We start from the raw sequence: 21,851 nt of genomic DNA on the forward strand, positions 1-21,851 counted from the left end.
TGTGTGTGTGTGTCTGAATGTTCCTCAGCACAAAAACTCCAGCAACACGTATGTGGTGACGACTGTGACCAATCACAGCTGTTTCTGGGACGACTTGAGGAGGATTCTGTCACTAGAAGATGACACAAGGTTGGAACAGCTTTTTTTTCTGGGAGCACAACAAAAATGCAAATGGGTGTATTTCCTCTATAATAGAAACCTGCGACTAAAACTGCTATTTTCATGAACTTCAGAGAAACCGATGAAGATGAGCTGCACTACCTGCCTGTGTTCAAGATAAACCTGTAACACGACCGTTCTATCAGCCCAGCCCTCGTGATCACGCTTTAATTGAAACCGACTGCCCTGATTTTAGAGGTAATCAATGACAAGCTTCAGGTAATCGTCGATAATATTAATGTTTCAACAAGGATGCACAGCGCTTTATAAAGGACCTCTTCATCTACATCTTGCATGCACAAACACCAGCGTTTCAACTTCGCTGGGAAACGTGTGGACTGGCTCTCAAACACGAGCAGCAGAGATGCCACTGACGTCTCCCTTCAAGCAAATGTTTAGCATCTCAAGGTCATGATATGGGATAAAATCTATAACATCTGCTTTGAATAATGACCACATAGGCAAGAAATGTGCACCGCCGCATCAATACAGCGAGCTGCGATTTTTTTTATTTTTTTTACACTGAATAGTGTTAACACAGAGACATTTGTCTTAGCTTAATTTTGTGCTGACAGCTTTACCCGACTAAAAAAGAAAAACTTGGGGAAAAGCCTGTTAGCTCTGTGTTGAGAAGCACAGTGGAAAGCAGCAGAGAGGGGACAAATAGCTTGTTGATGGAGCTCAAATGAAGCTGCAACAGTTTGTTTTTGCAGTAGCCTCATTAATAACCTGCGTATGGAAACGTTTTGCTACCAGACAATGCTGCTGGGCTCCTAATGAACTTGTGATGAGAGTTGCACACAGCAGGACACGAGCTTGTGCAAACATCACTATTGTGTGCTTTTGCTTCACGTCCGGTGTTTGCAGAAATTACAACAAAAAAAAACTCCTTTTGCATGCTTTTGAACTCCTGTTTCTTCTCTGTGCCATTCCACCCTTTTTTTCCTCATTTCTTTTTCTTTGTTTTTCTAAAATAAAATCCTCTGACACTCACAGGAAGACTTTGTTAGATCAACTGTCACAACAATATTTGACCCTCGGCCTCTGTGCTGTTGGTTTTTCCTGTTAACGTTAATGGCGAGGAACTGAAATCTCGCTCTGCTGCTGCTGCTGCACTTGTTGCCTCTGATAAAAGAATGTGGGCTTTGCATGCATGCAAAAAGAAATTAAAAAAAAAAAACTGAAAGGGTTCTATGCAGAAATCAGGGACGAAAACACTTAGTGCCACAATACACGGGGAAATATTTGAAGTTCTGGGAATATTCAAGCAAATAACTGAAACACAACATCAGTAAACGCCACTACTTGCATGAGTACAAAGCAAAAGCCATCATGCAGACACTAGTTGATGCACCACAGGAACATTACAACAGCCTACCACCAGTAATTAGCCAGCTATTTATAACCGAGACCACCAAGACAAGAGACTATTGGAATTATTAAGACATCAAAGCACATATGCAAAGATCACAAGCACACAATGCCACACACTCTTTTTTAAAATTTCTACGTGCGTGTTTAGTGCAGAATGACACCCACCTTGCAGCTCTCGCAGGTCAGCAGTCCATAGTGATAACCAGAAACCTTGTCTCCGCACACGGGGCACATCTCGTCCAGGTCTTCGTCATAGGAGTAGTCCATCATTTTTAACTGGGGAGCTGCGGGGGACACACGGACACACACACAGAGAGAGAGAGAGGTCTATTTCAGCGCTGAGGAATCTCTTCTTTCCCAAAAGCCCGCTTTCATCCATCAAGAAAAGAACCACTGGGGGAAGCACGCGTCGCCACTGAGTGAGATTTTTTTTTTTTTGTAAGTTCTCTTAGACTTTCAGAGGTTTCATTTGAAAAAAAAAAAAAAAGCTGATGAATATCGTCGATTTTGGAGTGAGTTGAAAGGACGCAACCATTTATTTCTACCCGTCACTGCCCCTTCTTCTCCATTCGTTGCAGACAGGAGCCAAAAATAATAATAATAATATATATATATATATATAAAAAAGGCGCTCATGAAAGTGAGCCTCATAAATATGCATGCGTCTAAGTCGTGAAATCGCTGGGGGAAATGGAGAGATATTAGACTTAAGGATTGGAGGAGAAAATGTTACCGCCCACAGACAAATGAAGACACACAGAGAAGCCCTTATCTCTGCAGGCGAGGTGAAAAACATCCAAAACCAACTTGAACCAACGTTAGTTTTTATGTTTTTTTGTACTCTTCTAAGAATCACCCCGCGATGCTGTAGGCCACATTTAGTTTCTTTTATATTTTTTACTCGTGAAAAAGTGTGTAGCAACAATATATATGACTGTTTGAACGCAGCAGGAAAAATAAAAGTTCAATTTTAGAAGTTCTTTATTGTCGCGTTTAAAAGTTTTTCTCATGATTTTGGAGTAAAAAAAAAAATAAAAATGACAGCTTTACTAATTACTGCATCTATTTAGGAAGGGATTAAATTGCATAACCTTTGCACATTTTTCCCACTTATTTTTTTATTTTCACATTTATGGCTCCGTATGCTTGAACGATGGGATGTTTTTGTGGTGTCGCCCCGCGCGTTAGAAACACTTGCATAAGTGTAAGTGTGTGTGTGTGTGTATGTGTGTGTGTGTGTGTGTGTGTGTGTGAGCGCTGAGGAAACAGTCAGGCTGACATTTACAGCAGTTACAAAAAGCATTTATGGTTCTAATCATAAAAAAAACGCAGCCAGGATTAAAACAGGAAAACCTCAGTGGATGTGGCTGTAAAAGTGGAAATATTTGGTCAACTACAGACGCCTTCCATCGGCCTTCACACGGCTCTGCTTCAAAAATCCACTCATCTGCTCGCAGAGACCCATTATTCATTATTTTTTATTTTAATTAGACGTGATTCCGAGTTTGTTAACGCCGTTTGCTCTGCTGGGATCCGCGCTGCTGCTGCGTATTCCAGCTGGAGCAACAAGTTCCACCAAGCTCCCGGCTTCTCTTTCTTTTCTTTCCTTCTTTCCACAGAAGCTCAAAGCATACATCCATTCCCGAACTTTCTTTTGCTGTAAAGCGTAAAAAAAAGAAGATGATTTTCTGCGGCCTTGTTGTCGAAAAAGATTTGGAAACATTTGGATAAAGAAAAGAAACGTTATCGGTCGCAATTATGGAGCAGATACGGTGGTGCCAAAATGATAATAAATTAGCACCTCTAGTTGGTGTTGATCCTAACGCAGCAAATTAGGAATATTTTCAAATATTTCCCTGCTTGCATTTGCCTCATCTCTACGCTGCTGCTGCTGCTTTTTTTTACGCAAACATCCAATTTCACATTTTAAAACTGCAAAAAAAAACAAGCGCCTTTTTTGATGCAAAGGTATGCGTAAATTGATTTTAACTGAGCTCCTCCTGCATCCCTGATGCAGTGACAGTCGCAGGTGCGCGTACACGGCGTGTACGTGCAGAGTGCATTGCTTTAAAAGATGCAAAAACGCACCGGTGTCTCACCTGCTGGGCCCCTTTGCTCAGGCAATTTCCACATAAAAAGAAAAAGCGAGAGAAGAAGAAGAAAAAAAAGAGATGCATTTATGATTCCAGGAGAAATCCCTTTTCGGTCGGAGCTACCTTGTTTTAAGCGGTGTGTAAAAGTAGATAACGGGCTCCCTAACAAGCCACTCCTTGACTTGACTGAGTGTGTGTTATCAACGTCTCATAAACCAAGACCGGGCTAATTGATTGCCCGGTTATATTGCTGTGGAATGACATGCGCCGAACAAGGGGGGTTACGTGAGTTTATCTTGGCAAAAGAGTCTGATCCTCCTTTTTTTTCCTTTTTTCTAAATGCTCCTTAATGTGTCATCTACTTTGCAGGGAGAGATCAAGGAAAAAAATACACATTTTAATATGTGCCGTAGGGAATTTGAATAATTATGAAAAAAAAGTAAAAAATGTCTCCAAATTTGTTCCCAATCAAATCTGCATTTTTTAAAAAATCATAAACTTAATTTGGCACATTTAAAGCTCGAAAGCAATGATGTCCTGGTTTTTTTTAACACCGTCAGTGTGATGTGAAAAAGTTAAATAGAGAATAAAAAAATACACACGACTGCCCGATAAAAGCCACATCTGGTGCCCCTTTTAATTTAATTTCGCTTCATTTTCTATTGAATTTGGGTTAAATGTTTAGCAAACCGCGCATTTGTTGCAAACATAACGAAATGTGAATTAGTTTCGATTCGTGCCACAGTTATTTTCATTTTACAATGCCTACAAAGTGTGAAGTAGCTCAGCATTAACAGGCTTTTTGGATTAAGCTTTACTAGTCCGAGGTCAAATATTTTGGGAGCGACTAAATCAGACTTGTGTTCTTCTTCATAAATTGGCTACAATTCTGCTTCTGCTATTTTTTCATGCAGACAAAATCGTGAGTACAATCTGCACATTCTGCTGAGACCAAGTCAGGTGGTTCACTGTGAAACCACACAAGTTAAAAAGTCAAATACACAGAACTCCACTGCTCTCTCTCTCTCGGTTTTTACGCACCAGGCGCCCGCACACTCACAGCGTGACTGACAGCTGGGTATAATAATTGTTTGATCGCGGGCCAAACCTGAGAAAAGTGTGTTCGAGTCCAATCTAAATACATACTTTTAAATCATTACAGCAGGCTAAAGGTTGGGAGAGAACACTGCAGAGTGTTAAAGACCACACAGAACACATTTTAAAATATATATCTAATAGTTCTAATGACCTTCTAGGAATACGTGTGATCATTTATCCCGTCTGTCGTACAGTATTAATATAAAGCGACAGGTACTGGTTCAAATTGTGCGCAAAAACGCAGCGGACAAGAGCGTGTACCGAAGTTTTGGTGGGTACGCACTGAGGACTTCCAGCCCGACAACGCTCCGTAAAGTGACCGAAGTGGAAGCTTGTGAATCTGCCTCGTTCAGCCTAAAGAGATTCAAATGAATGGCACTTCTTACCTTGCATATTCCTTGGCATGTGCCCCTGTTCCCCATACGATCGAGAGAGTCCCAGGGATTCAGTCTCGACTTTGGGCAGCATGTCAGCACTGCCGGCCTGAGCTGGAGACTCCGCACCGCTCGGCGGGACACCTGGACGTGAGAGGCAGACGTTCGCAAAAAAAACACACACTTGGAAGTGTCCAAAAAAATGTGTTTTAGTTCTCTGATTCTTACTTAATCGCTCTCGCTCTCTGCGTCTTCCGATTATCGGACCATGTTAGGAAGATAAAGCCTGATTTAAGCGATTTTGTCCAAACGGCAGGGCTGCATAGCCCATGCGTCGGTCTGCTCGGATTCAACTTCACTAATGGGATTTTTCTAATTACTATTGCGCATTAAAAAAAAGTGAAACATAACGCAGAGCACAAACGAATGATTCCTTCAGTACTTAGGAGCAGTTGCGCGCTGAGTTGAGGGAATCACTCTGTACTTAAAGGAAAGAGCAGCTCAGCGTCCGGATTAAAAGACGGTGGTAAGTTTCCTCTTTATCTTTCCCAAAGTCTTTAAAGCGCGTCACCCGTTAACGTGAGACTGTCAGTGAAACTTTCAGCCTTGAGCAGACAAGCACGCGCCGCCGGGGCCGCCCTCTCCTGCGCGTAAAGTCGGATTCGGTGTGTCGGTCGGACTGTCTGGAGATGTGGAGACCTCTCCTCCTCCTCCTCGCGGCTTTGTTTACTCCGCTCTCTCCAATCCGGGGCGCATGCGGTCGTCTGACATCATCTTTCCCCGGTCCAATCAGGCGAGGAGACCGGCAAACATCGCCTCAAACCCTCCAGTTCCATCTCTGTAAAATCTCAGCTGTTTAATCCCGTTAATGATGGACTTTAAAAGCGGAGGGGAGAACAAGGAAATCAAGAGAGGTGATGCAACTGCATGTGAGAGCAGACTCCCTGCGAGCGCACGGAGCGCAAAGCCAGAGCGCAAGGTATGTGGACTGGAGCGAGTTAAGCAGCACCGTACTGCAGCACATATGCGCACGGGTGCTCATGCTTGTGAGAGCTAAAGTTTATTTGATAAAACTGCTAATCTTCATACATCTGTTGCATATATTTTGTCGTGCAATTTAATTTATGTCAATAATTAATTTTGGCCTCAGTGCTCATCTCCAGGGCCTACAGCTCAATTAAAGTTTAACCATGAAATACAATCAAATAAAACGCAACAACCTTTCTTTCTTTCTTTCTTTCTTTCTTTCTTTCTTTCTTTCTTTCTTTCTTTCTTTCTTTCTTTCACACCGCAGGTGGAGGGCGTAGTAAATTCTCTTTAAGGCCCATTTAAGACACCAAAATGCAAAACAAGCTGCGCATCATTTGTAGCTTTTGGGTTTGTTTGTTCACTTTTGTGGAAAACGTGAGCACCGCCGGCCTCAGGCTTAACACGGCCTTTATTTTCAGATCAAATCGCCCCCCTTACGCAATAAATTATACCTGTGCTTCTGAATTATTATCAGTAATTGGCTGAGCAGGGATCAATTAGTGATATGACGTCAGACTCCTGCTATTTTTGCTTGTTCCAAATTAAAAACACAAAGACAAAAAAGAAGAAGAAGAAGAAAAAAAAAAAAGAAGAATGAGGCTGACACGTCCCTGTATGTGTGCAACACAGACAAACATTTTATTTTAGTTCGCAGTGTTTTCTTGTTAGTGAATGGGGGGACACGGAAAAGTCAGCAGACACACCTGAGGGGTCGCAGAGGGCGCGCTTTACGCACACAGTGGCGCCCAGTAGTTAAAAACAACAAGAGGTTCTCTTTAAAAGGATCAGAGAGGAATACACAGTTCAGTATTTTCTTATAAGATAGTGATTTAATTGTAATATTGGAGGAATGATGCACAATCAAGATCAGTAAGGAAATGGCACAATGTTTGATTACATCCTGTCCTCTTTTTAGTTATTGTATGATTAACTACATTTAAGTTAAAGGTGAAATATTTAAGAAATCAGTTCTGAGCTAGTAGGAATTCTGTCATCATAACCTGATAAAGCTTTATTCAAAGCAGGACAAAGACAACCTGCAGCTGGCAGAGTAAGAGTGCAAAACCACAAACACTACACAATCTGTTGCACTCATCCTTGATTTAATTTCAGCTTTAATTACTGTATGGATCACACTGACAAAAACGGTGGTTTAGCATGTACACTATTATAGATTCTTGGTAATCCAGTAGAAGTTGTACCACATTATCACTTTTAAAAGTTATTCTAACGCTCATCCACTCCTTTTAAATTCACTCTCTAAAATAAAAATCATTCAACACTGGCTACACGACGTTATCACTTAAATGTAAATTAATGCTTCTGTGTGTTTCATGCGACAAACAGGCTTGAAATGACTGCAGCTTTTTAAAATGGCATTACAGTCGGCCCACATAAAACAGGTTCACCTGCGCCGATCAGGTCCTCTCTGGTGCTGACCTGTTCTTGTTATCGCTGAGTTTTCCCCTTTTTCTCTCTTTTTCATTTTCCCACAAGCGCCCTCCTTCCTGCTGCACCACACAGATGTGCCTCTGTGTCTTTGAGGACACTCCTTGATGTAATGCATTCTTTTGCCCTTTACCTTAACCTGAACCTAAACTAAAAAGTTCTGGGGTTTTTGCCTGCAAGTCGCCACAATTTTATGTCCCTGCATTATGAGTAATAATACTCTGGACTGCTCTAATACTCCTCGTGTGCACATAAAATGAGTTGTTGTGCACCTTTGTAGAATAATCTTCTTAACCCAAAGTCTTTTTTTTTTAATTAATCAAAAATGGTCAAACAGTGCATTACTTAGAATACATTAAACCAACCAAACGAGAAACAAAAAACAAGGAATGAAATGAAAAGCTGCAGTAAACTTTGCTTAGAAAAGAAATGAGGTGGCCTACTGTTTAATCAGTGATCACTATCAGTATTCACACACATACAAACACAGGGGTCCTTTTTTTTTTTTAAACCATCATTTGTTGACCAGCAGATCACCCTCAGTGTTGTCAGGGTGCAGGGGGGGTTCCACCAATCAGCAAAATGTCCTAAATGCTGACGTGGGATTGGTTGAAACTGGGTAACTTGCAGGCAGTGGTGGGTGGAGTCAGAGGATGACAGGGGGAGAGGACAAGTAGGGGCGGTAGGGGTGAGAGGGTGAGAGAGAGAGAGAGAGAGAGAGGGGGGATGCAGGTTAGGTTATAAAATGACACAGAGACTGATAAGACCTTCTCTGGCAAGATAGCTCCAGTGGAATGATTAACTTGTATAGAGAGAGAGAGAGAGAGAGATAGTAGGTGATGTGGGGAAAGGTAATAAGGAATACAGAGGCACCGAGGAAGTAAGGGAGCATAAAAGTCAGGTCAGAAAGTTTGAGCACAAAAACGTGCAAGAAAACACGGTTTGTCGTTCACAGCAACCTGACGCGCAGCTGGAACACAGGGACAAAGAGGTGGTCGTGTATTGAGTCTCTCCGGTTTGCAGGTTCGAGTGGCAAAAAGTCACATCAAATGACAAAGTCACATCGACAGCACGGCTCAAACTTTGGACTAATCTTTAGCCGTGTTACACTTTAGGATTTATCTGATTGGCACACGCATACACACTGGCAATCCGAGCAACAACACAGCCGGCTGTAAAAAAGAAAAAAAAAAAAAATCTGCTTCCATGCACAAAGCACAAAAATCACTTTTATTGTAGGTGGGATGTCTGTGCATTCTCTTTCTATGTGTGTGTGTCTGTATTTGTGTGTATATTAGCAGCTGGATACCTGGTGAGGACGCCACGCTGTAGTTTGTTTGCATGCAAGTCTGGGCATGTGTGTGTGTGCTTTAAGTGTGTGTGTTTGTGTGTGCACTGTGTTCATAAATGAGTGTATGTCTACATGCATGACTTTTCTGATCAAATAACAATAGCCTTGGAATTGTACAGCAGCGCACACTAACATCATTAAATTATAATCAACACACATTTGCTATTCATAACCAGGAAATCCCCCCCCATCACCCCCCACCCACACACACACACACACACACACATCACACACACACACACACACACACACACACCACACACACACCTTTCTCTCCCATCCACCGCAGTTTTCTGTATTGAAGATCTAATGTAAACAGTCATTTGTTCTAAAAATACTGCAGGAGCTGGAGTGCAGAGCAACAACTCATAAAACAAAACAAAGAAGGTGGCGGCGTGGCACAAACACGCCGTGACTGATGTAAACAAAACACAAGAGAAGGATGAAAGCAGCAGCAGAGGTCTTGTGCTGTTAGTTTAAACCACCAGTAGGTACTGATGAAAATAACTTTAAAAAAAAAAAAAAGAAGCAAAAATGATCCCCTTTAAACGCTGTGAAATAGTGAAACAAAACAGATAACTTTTTTTTTTTCTTTTATTGATGCTTTTATGTGGAAGCCATAAAACCAGCTGTAAACACAACACTGACATATTATCACCCTGGAACGTTGTTATGCTGAACAATTTCATGTTTACACATCCAGAGCATTTGGAAGTTGTTCATTTGGGGTCATGTGTCTGCCCACCGCACACATGTAAGCCCCATATAGACTCTTCTTTTGGCTCTGTTTTGATCTCAACACGTTGTGAGTTCATCGTAGCTTTTCTGCTGGAGTTTTCAGGAAGTAAACAAAATCACCTGTGAGAAACATGCAGGGGAGCTGTTTGCTCTGACTGGTCTGTTATGTTGGATAATAGCTGATAATATACCACATTTATGTAGTTTTGCATTCCTTGGTCAACTGCAAAAGTAGAAACAGTGTTTAGATCAGAGGTGAGCAGCCATTCCACCTCACTAAAACTATTATTTAATCACTATTTTTATATTTGTATAAGTTAGAAATGAACTTAACAGCATCCTATGTGTTTATGTACTCAACAGAAAAAGAAGAAAAAGAAGCATCTCCTAAGTGTGGTGTGGTTTTACATCCAGTTTTACATTCTTGCTGATTGTCACTCCCTAATTCTCTAATTCCTTCCATAATCTGGTATCCCTTTGACTTTCTATTGTGCCCTCAGGTCAACTGCTGTTACCTGCTGGTCTCCAGGTCTTTGGCTGTAGACAGGCAGTGGATTATTGGAGGAAACCGAGTCTGTCAACAGCAAGTGTTGACATTCGGGCTTAGGAGATAAACCTCGCAGGGGATCAAACAAAGACTGGCTCTTTTGACTGGAGAAAGGTGTGTGCATTCGTGAGTGTGTGCGTGCGTGCGTGTTTGTGCAAAGACGTTTCAGTGTTGCAAGCTTGCCGCTGACGACCTGAAGTGGACGGGCTTTGATATTGTCTGAGAGGTTTGGTTATCTCCATGTCAAACGGCGAAGAAAACTTAAAAGAGAGGCGAGCTGCACAACACGTGTAGGCGCGCGTTTTTAATGATTTATACTTCAACAAGTAAAAAAAAAACAAAAAAAGGATATAAATTTATAAAAGATAAACATGTATCGAGAATATTTTCTGGCTTGACTGGCATCGGTGTGCTCCAACATGAGTCCCACAGAAACACACACTGTAACAAGTGGGCAGATATGAGAGAATTCGTCAAACACTCTCTGCCAAACCAAACAAAATGTAATGCTATGCTATACATTTACATGTTGGAAAATTCTGAAACAAATGAATATATCACTCGGTAGATTAGAATCGTTTGAGCCCTCGTTTGCATACGGAAAACAATGTGGTTCGTTCCTGGATGACACGGAACAGGAAGAAGATGCTAATTTTCCGTATTACAAGAAAATTGTGTTTATACAGAATCTTGCCGTGGTTGAACGTGGAATGGGCTGAATATTTGGCCTCTTCGGTAAAGCTGAAGAGACAATAAACATCTCTACGGAGGGAGACATCGGTGGAAGATAGGATGAGTGGAAATATGGTCTTTCCTACAAGAAGCGAGAGGTTTTTGTGTTTAGAAATAGTTAATTCTTGCCCTCCAATTATCTCTCGTAGTCTCATTTGGTACTTAGACAAAGGTACCATAATCAGTCTGACAATGATGTATTGTAGTTTAAAATATAGATGTTATGTTGGCTAATGGAGTGGAGTGGAGCTAATAAAAATCCACTGGGCTACTGTGACACAGATTAGGACATTTCATAAAATGATAGTCACATTGGACAGAGAGATGGAAGAAAGAAGAAAGGCCGGTGTCAGAAGGAGAGAGGGGGACCGAGGGCTTGGTAGGGAGCTACCTTCTTAATGTTTCTGACAGAAGGACGGGAGAGGAGAAGAGGATGAAAGAAGGAGATCTACATAAAGCTGAATGTCCTGCTAACATCTCTGACAGAAGGAAGGGAGAAGGTGGGGGGAAGGGGAAAGGAAAAGGAGCCCTGAGCAAGGAGAGAGGAGGAAGAAGACAGGGGTTAAAAGACCACTGACTCTCAAACGCGAGGGGCCGGGGGGGAGAAGATGGAGGTTTAGAATCAAAACCGCTTCATCTTTAAAGTGCATTGAATTTGTAAGGATTCCCGCACAAAAACGTGGATACTGAATGGATTCTGCAAAACCATGGATTATGCTAAATATTGTTTTTAAGTCCAGTGATAACATTTTATTAATTTATTTATTTTTTTGCAATATCCCCCATCACACATGCTGTAGAAACATTATGGTTAAAGCAAATGCAATATGGTTTAGTCCATGAGCATTCTTTTGTTTTATTTGTTGAACGTCTTTTTACGGCCTAACAGCAAACAATGCGTTGATATGAAAAGTAAAAAGTGTTTCATCTTTAACAGTCACAGACCTGGAACAAGCCATCTAAAGTACCTGCATTTACTCTGCATGCTCTGTACTCATTGGAAATGACCAGTTTTCCACAAGGCCTAAGTGAACAGACAGCACATGAACGGCAAAGTAAAGTCGTATTTTCCAACTAAACCTACATAATCGTACACTGCTAAACCTGCCAGATGATCACGTCCATTTGTGCATTTGTGCATTTTTGATTGCTTATTGTGGCCTCCGTCATCTTCCAGTTTTATTGGGCCATCTTTACATGTATCTCTGTATAATTCTACTATACCTGTGAACAATTGTAGAAATTAACTTATGTTTAATGTAATTGCTTTGAATGAGTCATTTTGTGAATGTGGAAATGTATTTTTAGACATGAGGTAGCTTTAATGGGTGGTGCTTTTGAGTCCACCTCTCATGGATTAGCCCTCAGTCGTACTCAGACGGTACATCTTTATATGTATTTATACGAGCAATGGCTTTGGAGGGAGCCCTAGAGGAATGAATGGGATGTTTTCAATAGTATGAGTATGCTTTCAAAGTCCACTTTACTCTTGCTGGTTTCAATGAGCCTTCATGCTCTAGCTTTAAAATGATCATGTTAGTCAACATCACAGTCGGGTACATAATGTGGCTGCAGTTGATAACAATGTAAATGTCTGCTGTGATGCTACAAGTCCTTATGTTCAGCCATCGAAAGCACACTACATCCTGTACTGACTCTCAGCGACTGGCAATAGACGCAAACCATAGAGTATTCTCATTTAAATACAGAGATGGCCAGTAAAAAGAAAAAAAAATGAAACAATTGAGAGAAAAGTACACTAAATGCAATACATTCAAAGGTTTGGTGAGTATGAAAATGAATGAATCGTATCTTGTGGCCATCACAGTTGCCTGATTTGAACCCAGTTGAATCCTGTGGCAGCGTTTGGACTTCACTCGTCACCATCACCATTAAAATGAGGGGGAAAAAAAGGGGGAAATATTTCTTGGAAGAATGCTGTTCATTCATCCAGCAAAGTTGTAGATTCGATGCCATGGAGCACAGAAGCTATTTGGGTGGCTTGACTTGGCCCAACACTTCAGTAAGGCAGTGTTGGTTTCTACTTTTTTTCCCCCCACCCGTCTGTATATTACATAATCTCATAATTATACTAGATAAATCATCTCCTGACTTTCTGAGACCTGCAGGTGTCATTCTTCTTATCAAATAAGGAAGAGAACGGCTAATGGAATCAATGGTCTGATAACTGAGCAGACTGTTGAATGAACTCATTTATGTTGTGCACCAATCAGCCACAACATTAAATCCACATTGATCTTCTTGTTACGATACAATGATCTGCTGGTAAAGCCTGGGTCCTCGCATTCATGTGGATCTTCCTTTGACATGTACCATTCGACTGTTGCAGACCAACTTCCCCTCCCTCAACAGGACAGTGCATCCTGTTGCACTGCAAAAACAGCTCAGAAGCTGCTCGAGGAACACGACCCAGAGCCCAAGGTGTCGACATGGCCTCCAAACTACCCAGAGACCAGTCTGATGGAGTCGGTAAAAGGCTAATCCAATGAGGCCCCACCCCACAACCAACAGGACCACAAGGATTTGCTGCCTAGTTCCTGATGCCACGGGACACCCCTGGAGGCTCAAGGTCTGAGCTGTTTTGGTAGCACAAGGAGGACTGATACACAATTTTAGGCAGGTGTGTTCATATGTGTAACACAGCCACCATAACAGTAAAATGGGGAGTTTGCTCTAAACCCCAAATGAATGAAGCTGGTTGTATACTGTCTGTGTTAGTGTCAGTTACCCATGAATTCTCAAAGAGGAGCTGTAGCGCTCTCATTAGCCACAACTAAAGGTGACTGGAGAAAACACGAGCCAGCAAGAAACGGTTGTTACGCTGATAAAACACTTATGTCACGGGACGCACGTCTGTTTCATTGGCATTCTTGACATTGCGTGAGAGACAATGCAAGACAACGGCAGACAAGTCGAGAAGGGGAAACAATTAAGGTAGGAAATGTTAAATATGGAATACGAGACAGACTTTGGGGGGGGGGGGGGGAGTGTGAGAAAGCACACATACACATGCAATTCACTCTAGTATAAACATTATGCCCGGAGAATGTCCAGGAATATATGCTGCGGTAACTGTGAGTCACACAACCAAACCACGTCTCCATCCGCACACACACACACACACGTCCAAGATAATAATTAATCTGCCAACTTCTTGGTTCTTTTCCAAGTTCTTCTTTAGGAACAGAGGTATAATTGTTGTATCTACTGTCAGACAGCTTCAACTTTGACCCTTGACTTCTTTCTACTTATTTCTTTAATGTGGGCCATTTAGAAGTGGCTACTGTTGGACAGACTGCAGATTAATTCGTACAGGAGCTTCAGGTCAGTGCCTCAGATGTCACGCTGGAAAATGTGGACATTAAAGCATTTTCCTGCTCACAATACAAATACCAGACACCATGGTCCATTTCAGGTTATGTCCTTCTGCTAAAGGAATGCATGCTGACACCCGAATGCTGCTGTGTTTTACTTAATCTGTGTGAAGGTGCTCCAACGTATTTACATGTTGGCATGTGATCCCACAAAAAAACACGCATCTACTCACGTTTATCGTCGTGCCCGTCACTTTTACTCTCTTGCTCTCTAAACACGCAGACATTTGCACACATATATGCAAAAGCTCAGAGCGACTGCTAGATCCATTAGCAGGTCATGTAACAGTCATTGTTCATTGCTTCCTATAGTCTTCTATTTTCTAAAGCCAGCAGGAAGAACAATAGTACCTGCCAACACTGTCAGATGTTTAAGTTGCAACAAAAAAAAAGCATAGGGTGAGTTCTCAGTGCAAACACAGTACGCCTGTAAGCGTGTGTGCATGTAGGACAGTCTGGTTTTATAAGCCTGCACCAATAACTTCACACACCTTATCGAGCCTTTGCACTTTCCTATCAGTGGACGTTTGTTTACAGTATCTTGCATTAGCATCGTGAGGTGAAGTTCCAAAGACTGCATGCTCTAATAAAAGAGTGTGAATGTCTTCAGCAGCTGCTGAGGGAATATCAGCTCATGGCATTGTTCTCCTTACACAGGCACGCAGTTCCTATTATGCATGTTTAAGTGTGGCTCTTTACTACACTGTGGATATCTGGCTGGAGCACAACTGAGAAAATCAGGACATCTGTTGTCGTGAAACGTGACGAGCCTATTAGCTGCTGCAAATTGATTTAAGGATGCCCAGTCAAGTTTGAAAAATTAATATATAAGAAGAGAAGTTTTATGTGACTCGTTATTCATATGACAGTTTTGTCTTTGCCAGTTCGACGTCCAAAATCTTTTTGAATCAGCTTGAATTGCCAGCTGAGAAAATATTACTCTACGATTTAAACAGCTATTGCTGTGACAACTTGCCAGCTGTGTTCACATGAAAGTGAACAGGGATCCAATTGTTCTACAGTTTTTATTCTGTTAAATCCTCACATTCGTGTGCTCACTCCCACGTGATACATGTGTGGTTTATGATCCCACTGTGCTATGATGGTCAGTTTGTCACTGTACCACTGGCTGTCGCTCAGAAAATGGACCCAAAGCATGACTCTGCAAGTTGGTCAAACGGTATGAAATATGCTGGCTTCAAACCTCTACCACTAATTTCTGCTCTGGATTCACCTCCAGAGAAGCCCAAATCCCTCCCAACACACTGCAGGCAGGATTGGAAGAAGTATTGACTGGCATCATAATCCTTGCAGGCTGCTTTGATTATTCTGAGAAAATCTAAAACCCCCTTTCAGACATGCACTTCTTCCATTTAATCTGACAGCATCAGGACTTGTTGGTTTCACACTTTAGCTTAAAAGGTGTGGCAACAATCTAACTAGGTTGGACTGAGAAGCGTTTATGTATCACTTTAAAGATAGCACGAGTCTGAAATGCACTCACGAGATTATGACATGCTGATGTAGGACATTGTTATTTATAGTTTGCGACTTGACAGTTTAGGAAGTGATGCTATAAAAGCTGTGACCTAATCCCAGCAGAAGCATTATATGATCCTTAAAGTACTGTTCAGGGTTGCACGTATGGCAAATATCAGGCAAGTACTTTACCCCTCTGTATCACTGGGGTGGGTATTTTCTTAATAAAGCTCTGAGGAACATTAATGTGTTCTTTGCGACAAAATGCCGTCAGTTTAAGAGAGCGGTTGTTATTAGCTTTCATTGGGAATGTAGTGACGAATGCTTTCATTTCAGGTTTTGGTTAGCTCACACTTTTCAACATAGGGATGTAGCTTAATTAAATAAATAAAGACTGGCAAAGCTGAATGACCAAAATGAGTAGGTTATCAACACCAACACAGAGAACCGTCTCATTGCAGCTGCACTATTTACTTTGCATTTCCGTTTCCTTATCTTGCATCTGCCCAAATGTAAATGGCATCAAATATCAGTGACATGACTGATCCACAGCTAATGAACTTAATCATTCTTTCCACACTGACAGATAATAGAAGAGAATTCAAATTACATTACTGCCATAGGATAAGATGCTGTTTGAAAAAAAAAAGTGTCAGTCACATTGCAAAGGGGTGTTTTCTTATCCATATAAAATACATGCCATCAAAGTGACAATCTGCTGGATGCTACCTCGCTGACTCAGTCGCCAGCATGGTAATGACAGCACTAGCCAGTCGCATTAGCTCTCTGAGCTTGTTTGTAACATTTGCAAGGATTTATTTTGCCACCTTGAACACGGCAGTTGTGCAGGAATGAACAATTTTCGCAACCAAGTTTTGCAGTTTTAAATACTGCTTTGTCTCAAGTCTGAGTTTAATTTTTCAAACAATAATAAGACAAACTTACTGGTTCTTTCCAAATTAATGGGAGAGAACAGGATAAAACACCAAATCATAATATTTGTCTTCAGATTTTTCCACAATTTATTATTTTTTAATCTTGTTGAAGATGAGATCGTTTTACTTCTGTTGGACAAATCCATACATTATACATAAAGATGGACAAACCCTCCGTGACTTCTTCCACGGGTTTCCAGAAGAGTTCTGTTTTGAAGCTCGGTATGGTGGTACTAGCTGTCGCCATCTTGGCAGGGCCTGTCACCTATTAACTCCCAGCAAATCCAAAACTGAGCAAAGAGATGGCGTGTGAGTGGAGGTAAGAGGGAACATGGACTGTCCTGTGACTGTTTCAGCCTGTTAATCTAAGTGACCATGTCCTTAATTATGCTTTGTTTTAAGCTTTAATACAGTTTTAAAGGGTGAGTTAAATAAAAATTCACCCCCGTACATTTGTCATGCATTGGGAAATTAAGACCTAAACAGTTTCTTTGTACCAGGCTGTTAACATGTTTATCTCTGCTGTAAAGTTGAGCATTTAATATAGAGGGCTACAGGGATTGACAGGATGTTGGAACCAGCCCCAAGTGGCCATTCGAGGAACTGCCATTCGGGATCATAATGCCAAAAGTTTCAATAAGCACTCTGAGAGGTGAAGAGCCTCGTGACCTCAAGTAGCAGCGGGTTGAAGCAGGAGTAAACTACAACAATTTATCACCAAACACATTATAAAACAGTAATGGAATAAACATCACAAAGTAATGATGTATACCAGATAATCTTTGGTGGATTTTTTCCATCATTCTCCACACAGGCTTGGCGATTTGAATGCAAGGACGAAATCCTCTCACGGGGGGGCCAGTTTCAGCCACCAGGTGAGTGTGCGGTCATTCATGACAGAGGTGCATTTACACATACAAACACCTGACTCTATAAAATCTCCTCTCTATTCACACTGCTGTTTACCTGGGTGAATCCTGGGTTATTGTGCGGGTTGTTGACTGCTTTATTCTTCTTACCTGGGACGGAAGCACACATCCACACACACACTCGCGGCGACCCTGGGGTCAGTGTGCGGTTGGCTGTAACAGTCTGGATAGAGAAAAAGAAAAAAAAAAGTGTGTGTGACAGAGGATGGACTGCTTTTACTCCCTCTGCCTGTAACACACACACACTCTCTCACAAATTCTAGTGGCTGGTCGGCTGGTGTCTGTGGTCGTGGAGCGGTCACTTGTGACAGACACATAGTATCCCCTCTGGCTGACCCTTGGCCATTAACACACACACAGCTGTACCCAGTGGACCATTCCCCTTTCCCTTTATCCAACCCCTGTCCCTTTCTACAAACCTGCCGTACCATTCAGCACTGCGCTAATGACACAGAACAGCTAACAGGCCATCAAAGATATAAACACCTCCCTCTCTGCCAAAATGCATGACATTAAGACGTTCACTCCAATCCATTTGCATTTACATTTCACGCAGTAGGCAAAAAGTCTCAACCCCCGGTAACTAGTCCAATCAATGAGAGCAAATGTATGTAGAGTCTTTTCAGGCATGTGTGGGAATATTTTGTTTTTTGACATGTCAGACATTAAAAGAAAGAAAAAAATCCCTTCTAACACCTCAACCCGACTTAAAAAAACCTACTGTATTAGTAACCTTGCAGTGTGAGAGCTCATTTAGACAACATTAACAAGCATTTTGCAATTTCCAGAACTGGCATAAAATAATTAGAGTTGCCGCATTGCTCCGACAGTCATCACCGAGACGAATCAACGCGCGTTTACTGCTCATGTGACGTTTCTGATCTAAATCCCCCTCCGCTGTCCAGTTTGAAGAGCTAACACCTCAAATCAATGTGTCGCTGTTCAATTAGGGCGACTATTGTGCTGTGTCGTTTGGAGAATGGCTAATAAAGCCTGATTGCAGCGCAGAGATCCATAAAGTCAGGCAGGTGAAGAGACCGAGAGAGCTTCTTTATGGGTTTAAAAGAGGGGACGGGGTGGGCATTGTTCTCCCATGATAAAGTCCTGCTCCAGTCCAGAATGTGAACGTTTACTTACCTCCCTGTGACGGCATAATTTTTGGTGACATGTTTCTCGGTGTGTGTTTGCTTACCTCTAAGTGACAGGCCGAGAGAAGTGGGTGATGTGCAGGTCATTTGTTCATTACAGCAGCTTGTGTGTGTGTGTGTGTGTGTGTTTCTATGTGTGCTAAGACTTAATGGAGGGTAAATACAGAGATCCTAACCATTAACTGTGGCATAATGTTTGGTCATGGAGACACTAGGAAACATTACCTGTGGTCAGTTCCTGCCTTTGACTGAAGGAATCTGGTCCTGAAAATTTATGTTCTTTTCTTTTAATCTCACAACTGAACAAAAAGGACACACGAGAGCACCCACAGTGAGGGGAAGACGTGAGTTGCACTTTAAAAAATTGTAGAAATTATGTCAAAATGTAATTTTAAGCATTAATGTTTGTTTTTACAAATCTTGTGCATACTCATGGGAATATTTTCTTCAGTGCAAGGGTAATTTTATTCAACTGTAATGGTGAAAGTCATAGAAATCTCTTTGACTTATGTACTGAAATCTTATTTTGTATTACTTATTGCCATACATCTGGTGATTAGGTGATAGAAATCAGAATTTTCAGACAATTACTATTAAACTAAAATATCTTTTGACCAAGGAGTTTGACAATTAATGGTACATGTCCATAGAATCCACCACTTCAATGCCTCCCATTCATTGTCTATGTGTAACGCCCTGCAATGCATTCTGGTAGCACTGCATTTCCAGAGACGGAGCGATGTGTTCCTCATTTGCATATAGTTGATGCCTTGGCTACTTTATGCAAATAGGGTGTGTCAAGTTGGGGGTCCAGCGACCCATGAAACTTTTAAACACTTTTAAACTAACAGTCGAGTCTTCTATATATTTACAGCTGTGCAGTCAGACGTATGTGCCTGTGGTAGCATGTGTTAGTGTGACAGAAAGGCAGGAAGCAAGTTGGAACATTTGATATATATCCTGGGCAGCATTTACGTACGTAGGGTCTACACATGTGCAGACCTGTGTGTACTTTGTTGTGGACCACCCATAGGCCTCGAATATCACTGGGTGAGGCCTGGACCTCGATAAATGATAGTAATACCCTGCAATGCATTCTGGTAGCATTGCGAGACGTTGCGATGTGTTCCTCATTTGCATATAGTTGATGTCTTGGCTACTTTATGCAAATTAGGTGCTGAGTGAAACCTTGTCCAACCAATGTTTGAGCAACTCTGGCGATGAATCCTCTTTTAATTCCTGTTGATAAGCATCCAGGAACCAATGCTAGGAAGCGGCGTGATGCCTTGCATGTAAAAACGCCCTATGGACATATGGAAGTACACAGGGTTGTTTAAGAAGAAACCCCTTGTCCAACAGCAACTCACCAAGATTTCCGTCCTAGATGATAATTTCATTTACAAATGGTGATCAAGGGGCTACTTGTTTGATGTCTTTTTCATAACAATTTCATTATCAAACAGGTGTAATTGGCTATAAATTATAAACAGTGTTCCTTGCATAGCTGCTCTGATGCCAAAAAACAAACCTTTGAGGCAAAACATGAGCCATTTGAGCAAAATGCCAATTTGTGTACGTGAAAGTGTGAAAAGTATCATGAAACCAACAGGCTACGTGATATTTCTGAAACACAATCAGTCATTCAAACTTTAAACTATCATGCTGATAATGCCTCTCTGGACTGAATTCCTAGATCTGAGTGTTACATGATACTCTTCTAAAATGTATAATTTTCTCCAGAGCTCTGTTTTCTGGTCTGGCAGCAGCTGATTACTGCATAAGAAGCAACTTCTGACATGTAAAGATCACAGCTACAGTCCTTGCAATGTGTCTAACAGTGTTCATAGCGTGCGTTGTACGACCTTAAATCATCTTTATGAATCCTTACCTGAGACCATTAGCGAAATTCCTGCGATGTAAATGCATTATTCCTCACTGAAACCAACACAGTCTTATTTGACGTGAGGAATGAAGAGAAAGAGGTTGTCCAGCGAGCTTTCTGACAGAAATTTGGACGGAAGAGGAGCTGAGATGTGAGTTCATTTTATCTGGATGGAGTCCCTTCTGCACTGAATCATTTAGTCAGCCAGACGGTCAGTCAGTCAGCCAGTTGGTGAGGCAGTCATTGGGTTCTGATTTGTCTGTCAGCTGATTAGCCATTTCAGCCATCAAGCTTCAGTCTCACGGCCAACCAGACTTTTGGTTAGGGGAGGATGATTGGTTAGCCATCAGTCGAGCGGTGCTGCCAGCCAGCCAGTAAGCTGTTAGGTTGTCAGGACCAGACAGCTGACAAACTGAGTTGACTTAGTTCCAGAGCAGTCGAGTCTTCTATATATTTACAGCTGTGCAGTCAGACGTATGTGCCTGTGGTAGCATGTGTTAGTGTGACAGAAAGGCAGGAAGCAAGTTGGAACATTTGATATATATCCTGGGCAGCATATACGTACAGTCGAGTCTGCGCATGTGCAGACCTGTGTGTACTTTGTTGTGGACCACCCATAGGCCTCGAGCATCTCTGGGTGAGGCCTGGACCTCGATAAATTATAGTCCCCCTATGAGGTGGTTTTGTGGCAAGTTTGGGGGAGGAGGTGGGGCTGGGTTTGTTACACCTGCAAACTCCGTCACTGCAAACCTCAAGCCAGCTCCCTGACTTTGGGGCGGTAGACATGTCGGCCAGGGGCGAAAATGACTCCCAGCTTTCCCCCCTGCCGGCTCGAGGGGGAAATCTCACACATATGGTTCATATACTCATTTGTCCAAAAGTGAGGAAACTTCAAGAAAGAAAACCCAGATATGTTTTAAGGAATGAGAAAATTCTCGCCTTCCAGCTGGATGTGGAAGTGGGAGCAATTTTCTGAGAAATGCAGACAGAGTCCCCTGTTGTGGAGATATATAGGAGCTGCCCTTTACTGGGACCCCAGCAGATATAAATGACGCTTCTCATCTCCCCAGCAGTGGGTCTCCGGGTGTTACAGAGGGTTTGAGGCGTTTTACCTCTTGCTGACGCTGATAAATCTGTCA

The 21,851-nt window shown here is 41.9% G+C and overlaps 1 protein-coding gene across 1 annotated transcript; it reads right to left on the reverse strand.

Annotated features, from left to right (window-relative positions):
- Positions 1 to 1,677: 1,677 nt before the first annotated feature.
- LOC103374302 (nuclear receptor subfamily 5 group A member 2-like) lies at positions 1,678 to 5,753 on the reverse strand. The gene is made up of 3 exons (XM_008304371.1): positions 5,327 to 5,753; positions 5,111 to 5,242; positions 1,678 to 1,817 (listed from the first exon to the last, which is right to left on the reverse strand). The coding sequence occupies exons 2-3, from the start codon at positions 5,190 to 5,192 to the stop codon at positions 1,678 to 1,680; spliced, it is 222 nt and encodes a 73-aa protein (XP_008302593.1). The 5' UTR covers positions 5,193 to 5,242; positions 5,327 to 5,753.
- Positions 5,754 to 21,851: the final 16,098 nt, after the last annotated feature.

Source organism: Stegastes partitus, unplaced genomic scaffold, assembly GCF_000690725.1.
Source record: "Stegastes partitus isolate 25-593 unplaced genomic scaffold, Stegastes_partitus-1.0.2 Scaffold2204, whole genome shotgun sequence".
Classification (NCBI taxonomy): Eukaryota; Metazoa; Chordata; class Actinopteri; family Pomacentridae; genus Stegastes; species Stegastes partitus.

Excerpts from the sequence above, each read along its gene's own strand:
- LOC103374302 (XM_008304371.1), bottom strand. The coding sequence starts at position 5,192 with ATGCTGCCCAAAGTCGAGACTGAATCCCTGGGACTCTCTCGATCGTAT. Across the intron at positions 1,818-5,110 it reads CATGCCAAGGAATATGCAAG|CTCCCCAGTTAAAAATGATG; the intron begins GTAAGAAGTGCC and ends TGTCCCCCGCAG.